This window comes from Hibiscus syriacus, unplaced genomic scaffold (assembly GCF_006381635.1).
Source record: "Hibiscus syriacus cultivar Baekdansim isolate YM2019G1 unplaced genomic scaffold, ASM638163v2 tig00110833_pilon, whole genome shotgun sequence".
Taxonomy (NCBI): Eukaryota; Viridiplantae; Streptophyta; class Magnoliopsida; order Malvales; family Malvaceae; genus Hibiscus; species Hibiscus syriacus.
The window spans coordinates 693,016-700,590 of record NW_024062884.1 but is presented as its reverse complement, the minus strand read 5'-3'; the positions used below and the strand labels follow the sequence as shown (position 1 = coordinate 700,590).

Here is a 7,575-nt window from a genome sequence, read left to right as displayed (position 1 = left end):
ATGACATTCCATGTCCAAACGCCCCCCCTAATAGTGTGCGATGATTCTATACACCCAGCTCCAGGGTAACAACCGTTACATTGTTCCATTTAACAATGCCGTTTTGAACTCAAATTCCACCTGTCGAAATTCGCCAAGTATGGAACCTACGATCACCTTGTCCTATTAGATCTGTCATTTATTAGAATTACGAATATCTGAAATAGTATCTCCACGAGATGGCTCCAAAAACAAAAGTTTCTCATTTGGGGAAGGTAGATTCTTCTTTTCCAACCTCAAAAACCGTGGAGCAAGCTCTCATCATGAACACGAACATGGCGGATTTTCACTCTCAGTTTCATCTTTCAATGGATTGGGATTGGTTGTTTGAGTTCTTAAGAGGCATGGTGAAGCCGGTGGCTGCCCTTGCCGTTGTTCTGATAGCCGTGATCTTATCTTTCATGCAAACTCTGGGTTTGGAAAAAGAGATGGTTTATTCCATTTTCAGAGCTTTTGTTCAGCTTTCCATTATTGGGTTTGTTCTTCAGTTCATTTTTAACCAGGCCAACAGTGGGTGGATCATTCTTGCTTATCTTTTCATGGTTTGTCTCTTAACTTTCACATTAGCTTCTCTCTCTTTTTTTACTTGAAACTAGTCAATTCAATTTTGATTGTTGTGTGGAAACTTGCTTTTGGATTACTTTTAGGTACTACGAAGTCTCAGATTTGGATGTTGAATTTACTGCCTTTCCTTCTTCACTGATCATCTGAGCTTGAATTCTGAAATTTGCAGAATTCTTGGTTTCTTTTGAGATTTGAATATTGAATTGTATGCTTATGGAGTTTTTGAATCATCTCAGCATGTATATTTGTTGTTTCAAATCTGGTTCAGAGATTTCTGCATACAGTTTATCTGATATGATCAAAACACAGAATAATTATGCAGCCTATTCTATAAAAACTGTACATCAGATAAAAAACTTTAGATGGATCTTGTTTAGCAATGTTCTTGATTGCATCCAATGTTGGGGCTTTGTATATTTTCCTCTAAATTTGACATTCGATCTTGGGTGCTCATGGATTGCAGGTATCGGTTGCCGGATACACAGCTGGACAACGTGCTAAGCATGTGCCTCGCGGGAAGTATGTTGCTGGAGTATCCATCCTGGCAGGAACAGCGTTGACAATGTTTGTTCTAGTTGCACTAAATGTTTTCCCTTTCACTCCGAGATACATTATCCCCATAGCCGGAATGATGGTCGGAAACGCTATGACAGTAACCGGAGTCACCATGAAAAGACTTCGAGATGATATCAAGATACAAATGAACCTTGTAAGTTCCGAATTTCTTAGTACCGAATAGCTGTCAATGTTACAACATTTTCTTTGGCTTTTCCAAGTTCTTACTCTGTTAATTGAGTTTGTATCGGTTTTCCATCACCCTTGGCAGGTGGAGACAGCGTTGGCGCTTGGAGCGACTCCGCGTCAAGCGACGCTGGAACAAGTGAAAAGGGCTCTTGTTATTGCGCTCTCTCCGGTGTTGGACAATGCCAAAACTGTGGGTCTTATCTCACTTCCGGGGGCGATGACCGGACTCATAATGGGAGGCGCTTCGCCATTGGAAGCAATTCAACTGCAGATTGTTGTGATGAACATGATGATTGGTGCCTGTACAGTTAGCAGCATCATGTCAACTTACCTCTGTTGGCCTGCTTTCTTCACTAAAGCTTACCAGTTGGAGACAAAGGTGTTCTCTCCTGATTGAAGAGTTACATCTTCTTCTTCAATTAATGGATTTTAAAATGCTCTTTTCATGCAAAGCAAATCAACTAGCTTAGAGTTTACGGGTTCGAACACCAGCTATGATTGAGCGTTCACTATCAAATAGTTGAGACTATTTAGAATAGATGCTACTTTGTAATCACCTTTGCTTCATAAAAATAATTGACGGCCGAGTGTTGTGCGAATGTAAAAAAATATGGGATTCAAGGATTGAACCCCCATGTTGCACATGCAAATCAATCACTCTACCATTTTAGCTACATCCCCTTCATTGATAAGAAATCAACTCTAAATTATGAAAATTATGAGTGTCCCGTCCACCCTAGCAAACTACAACATATTGCTAAGCAGATTATATTTGGAATCAAATGCGAATAAAAACAGCATTAGCCTATGCACTCTTTGTCTAAACAAGCGGATACACACACACAGACACCTTCATTATATAAATGTATAATCTTCCTTTGCAATCAAAGCTTCCTTGAAGCTCACCAAAATAAAAATAAAAAACCTTTGACGAAAATGAGCTCCATTTTGCATTTCTAGTTGTTTGGCTGATGCTAGGGACCCTCGGGTGCCTTTTAGGGAAACATATGTGAATCTCTACAAGTGGTCCGAGTCGGATGCTAAGTTCGTGAGGTCAATGAGCTCACGCAACACCATGCACGGCGGATGTGCTAGAGTTGTCAATGGTGTCTCGTGTAGGACAGTAGAGAAACTGTGGTTGAGAAGATCGTGAAATGCTTTGGGAGCGTTAAAGAGAAAACGAGGCATCACGGGAATAGATGGAAGAAGAGTCAACGAATGAGACGAATTAGAAGAAGAAGAAGGTGTCTTCTGTTTGGTTCGGAGGAAAATTAAGGTTGCAATTGCATTGTTTAGGTCTAGGCTACAACATATTATTAAGCAATGTGGGAGCTGCCTGATTTACCTGGTGCTGAATAAATCTAAGAAGATTAAAGAGGATATAAGCATTTGGATATTCCCAGAAAGAACTGGAAAAAAACTAAGACATCAAATGGGTTAATTATATGGTGCCATTCTCCTGTGTATTAGCTCCTCATAATTCAATCTTGGCAACATACACTTTTTTGGTATTAGCCAGATATCAGCAAAGTTGGGTTCATTAACAGATTACAAACACTATTACCAGCCTATAATATCAACACTTTCTTGAAGGGCATGTCAATCATCTTTCCTTGAAAGAAATATTTAGTCTCTATTTCATCTTCATCATGTCATATGAAAATAATGGTGAATCTCGTAGTGGTCCTTGTAGATGGTCTCAGCGTCAACCAACTTTTTGAGGTTACTGTCACCGATGGTGTCGTCCTCATTGCACTTCACTGGCCCGCACCTTCTTTCCCAGCCCGTCGTTCAACACCACCTCTATCATCTTCTTTTACAAGCCAACTATCAATGTTTGTTTCTAATGTTGACACGGCCGATGGTATGACTTCGGTAACAGTCTTCGCCCCCGAGGTCATTGCACCCGATCAACATCCACAATGTACGTACCACTACCAGATACAAAGATCATCTCCCCAATAGCCACCACAAGAAGCATCATATGCAGATTGCCTCTCATGTTGTACCTGATAAGCCGTCTCTTGTGAAAAAATCAAGACAAAAGTGGCCCATATTGAACAACAAAGCTGGTTCTTTGCCAGTAATATCGTAATTGTTACTAAACCAATTAAGAAGGGGATACATGGATTTCGACTAATTAAATTAAGTATAATTGTTGATGCAAGAGGCGATGTAGCTCAAATGGTAGAGCGCTCGCTTTGCATGAAGCACGGGGTTCGTTCCCCCGCATCTCCATTTCTTGTTTCGGCATGAACCCCAAACTTTCTTAATTTTTGTTTTATTTGACACACCATTTTTTTATTGGGTAAAATAAAATAAAATAAAATAGGATTAGCCTATCAACCTATCAAGTCTTTGCCTAAACACGCCCACCATTGCTATAACAAAACACTCATTAATTCGCTGCTATCAGTGATAATCCCATTTTCAACCAACTGTAAACAACCCCATCTTCCTCTTTTGACTATATATACAATCTAAGCTTCCCTCAAACTTTCAAACAGAACTCCCCCAAAAAAAAGAAAAACCCTTTGAAGAAGATGAGCTCCGTTTGCATCTCCTGTTGTTTGACGGACGCTAGAGACCCTCGGGTGCCGTTTAGGCCAACATATGTGAATCTCCACAGGTGGCCCGAGACGGAAGCTGAGTTCGTGAGGTCAAGGAGCTATAGGTTTTCCAGGAAAGAAACTGTGGCTGAAAAGAGCTTGAAATGCTTCGGGAGAGTAAAAGAGAGAATTAGGAAGAGGTGGAAGAACAGCATGCAAATGAGACGTATCAGGAGAAGGAAGTGTCTGGTTTGGAGGAAAATTAAGGTCGCATTGTTTAGGTTTTCCGATAGGCTGCTTGCTTGCTCTGCAGCTGTAGATGTCGCTGATCAAAGGGCCGTTTTCTTCTGATTCAAATTTATTTTGTTTAACATGAATCGCGTAGTCTCAATGATAAAAAATTTGTTATTATTCTTTAAAGTCTTAGGTTCGAGCACTAAAATTTTTTAGGTTGTGATCATTCAATATCAAATGGTTGAAATTATCTTTGAATAAATACTATTTTGTGCTTAATTTATTTCATTTATAATTTTAAATTTTAATACTAACATGAAACAAAAACTAAACGTTAAATATAATTTTAAAAACAATTAAAAATTTAAGTACTAAAACAGAATAAAACTATTAGTTTAGGTACTAAATGTGTAGTTTACCCAACTATTTCTTATCAGGACTAAATTGTATAAATTTTGATTGTTCAACAGTGCTGGTTTGCATGTAATGAGGTAACTAATAGACTACAGGCTGAATTACAAGTTTAGTACCCTAACTATCACTTTTGTTCTGTTTTAGTCACTCGATCATTTTTTTGTTTCAAAATCATAATGTTATGTTTTGGTCTCATTTTGGTCACCTACCGTTAAAAAATTAACGACGATGTTGATGCGTTACCATAAGATAATATCACGTCATTTTAAAAAATGACATGTCACATTAGGTATGCTTTTGAAAAAAGTAATAGTTGAGTGACCATAACGAAACGAAAGTGATAGTTAAGATATTAAACGTGTAATTTACCCTGAAGTATATGACCTGTGAAGTTTAACCAAGGCAGACTGGCAGCAGATGACTGAGAATCCTTGAGAATTCCCAAGTAGATACACAATTTCATGCATTTCTTAGTTTCAAAATAAGATTCCATCCATCTAAGCTCTTCCCTTTTATCCATTCTTCTTCTATTTTGATTTTCCTTTGAGCAATGCTGATGAGGTTTGTTCTGTGCTACTTCCATTGAAACTTCCAATGAGAGACAAAAGGGTACAGTGTACTTCTGTCACCTTCTTTCTGGTTTTGGAAGATTCCTCACCTTCTGCGCAACATTTCTAGTTCAAAGTATATCCAAACATGGCAAACTCAGGTGTCTTAAGAAGAAGAAAAAAAGCATGATAATAAAAAAAATCATAGCTTTTGATTAATTAGGTATTTTGGTGTCTATTTTTTTTCTCTGAGTATTTAAGTCTTGATGTTTTATTTTGAGACAAAAGAGTTTCTCTTTTGATGGAAATGTTATAATATTTCCATTGGATATGGATGTAAGTCAAAAGAGGACAAATGGCTATAATTCACATTTTGTAAAGGGCATGAGGTAAATGATGAAATAGTAATATATATATATATATATATATGCATGTTTGTGTATGTATATAACATTAGCATAAGGGTGTTGTATGTGAGCCACATAAATTTTTGGATGCAGACTTGATTGAAGGTAGAAAAAGTGTGGGAAAATTGGAAAGATTCCTGACAAATCCTTATGATTTTTATTTGTTTTAACTTGGCTCCTTCCATACTTTAAAGGATGCCCCTTTGGTCCTCTCTTTCCTCACCAAAGCTCTCACCTTTCTTTCCCATCTCACAAGAGAGTTCAAAACCATGGCCATAACACAAGCTTCATTCAACAATGATGCAGATGAAGAGTACATAGACATGGAGGTAAGTTCATCTTCCTCCTCCAAGTTCGTGTAAGCAGAGAGTTTGAGTTCCAAATGTGCGCCGTCGATTGCAATGGAGAGATTATCTAAACAACTTCACCTGCTGATGAGCTTTTCTACAAGGGGAAACTCCTCCCTCTCCACCACCCACCTCGGTTGCAAATGGTTCTGAAACTCCTTCAAAGTTCATAAACTCATGCAATTGGTTCAACAAATGGGAGTGTTCCATTGGAATCATGTAGATTGAGCAGTGAACTCAGCCCAGATGACTATTTCTTTGAATGGTCAACCGAAATGAATGGCTTAAGAGGCAATGATTCAAACAACTCTTGGTCCAATAAGATGAAGAAGATGAAACAATCTTTGATAACACAGAAGCTCAAGGCATCAAGAGAGTATCTCAAGTCTTTGTTTACCAAATCTGGTTGTTCAGATGAATCTTGTGCCAAAGCTGCAACAGAAAGTACTTGAAAATGGCAAAGAAGAACCCATTTGGGAAGATTGATAGGGAGTTAGCTGAGGATGTTGCAGATAGCCACGGGAGGTCTTCTTCTGGTGTGAGTGATTCAGAGGCATTCTGCAACAAAGTCTTCATCTTCATCAACATCTTCTTCTTCTTCAACATCTTTTTCATTCAGTTCAAGTGGATTCTGCGATCTGCAGTTGCTGAAAAGGAACAACAGTGCCAGAGATTGAAGGTTCAATTAAAGGGGCCATTGCTCACTGTGAGCAGTCTCAGAAACTTGGGGTTTGCTCACTTTCAGCTTCAAAGATATCTGTTTGTGGGGACCAAGAAAGATCAGAACTTTGCAGCATTTGAGCTGGAAATCCAACATGAGAAAACCCAGTCCCTGTTACATTCTTCAAAGTGAGTGCCATTTCAATGGAGTGTGGTATTTATAAACATGTGTGAAAATCCTTCATTTGTTCAAGTAATAAAATGGAAAACAAATATGGTTTTGGAGAATCTTCCATGGAAGTTCTTTATTCAAATTTCAAAAATAAAATAATCCAACCCCACACCCCCACTGTATTGCATTTTGTACTTGCTCAAGATTATATAATTGCTTCAACTGGGACAATACATTCTCTTCACTAAAAATTCCCAGTTTCCGTACAGCATCTTTTCACATTTTGACAATGATCCATATCACCTAGCTGTGTGATATAACAATGAAATGAAACATCTTGAAACACAAGTAAAATTCAACTTAAAAAATACCCATAAGGGTGCGTTTGGTTCACGTAATATAAGATTATCAGTGGGAATAAAAGATTACCAGGGAGTAGGATTACTGAGAATGTTGTATTTCGTGTTTGGTTGGTTTAGCAGGAATGTAAGATTACCGTGTTTGGTTAAAGGAATAAAAGATTATTGAAATGTATATTTGACCAAATTATATTTATTATATATTTATTTTTTTAACAAGTTGAATTCTACTATAATATTACTATAATATATTTATATATTTTCTTTAAAAAATTCAAATTCATAAAATTTATATAATTTTTTTACAAAATTGAAAATATAAAAAAGTTTATTGAAAGGGTAAAATTTTATTTTAACCCCTGAACTTTATATAAAATTTTAATTATAAACTTTTTTTTTTGTAAATCTAAAATTGTTTAAGGATAAATTTTTAATTTAACATTCGTAGAATTTTTATTATTCAATGACAGAAGAATGATATTTTTGAAAAAAAAATGAAGTACATTTTAGTCCAAAACGCCGGTAATCCAACAATACC

The 7,575-nt window shown here is 37.1% G+C and overlaps 1 protein-coding gene and 1 pseudogene across 1 annotated transcript; both read left to right on the top strand.

Moving 5' to 3' along the window:
• Positions 1 to 210: 210 nt before the first annotated feature.
• Positions 211 to 2,021, top strand: LOC120143016 (protein ALUMINUM SENSITIVE 3-like). The gene is made up of 3 exons (XM_039157445.1): positions 211 to 581; positions 1,067 to 1,312; positions 1,430 to 2,021. The coding sequence occupies exons 1-3, from the start codon at positions 219 to 221 to the stop codon at positions 1,742 to 1,744; spliced, it is 924 nt and encodes a 307-aa protein (XP_039013376.1). The 5' UTR covers positions 211 to 218; the 3' UTR covers positions 1,745 to 2,021.
• Positions 2,022 to 5,619: 3,598 nt separating this feature from the next.
• On the top strand, positions 5,620 to 6,717 carry LOC120143068 (annotated as a pseudogene).
• Positions 6,718 to 7,575: the final 858 nt, after the last annotated feature.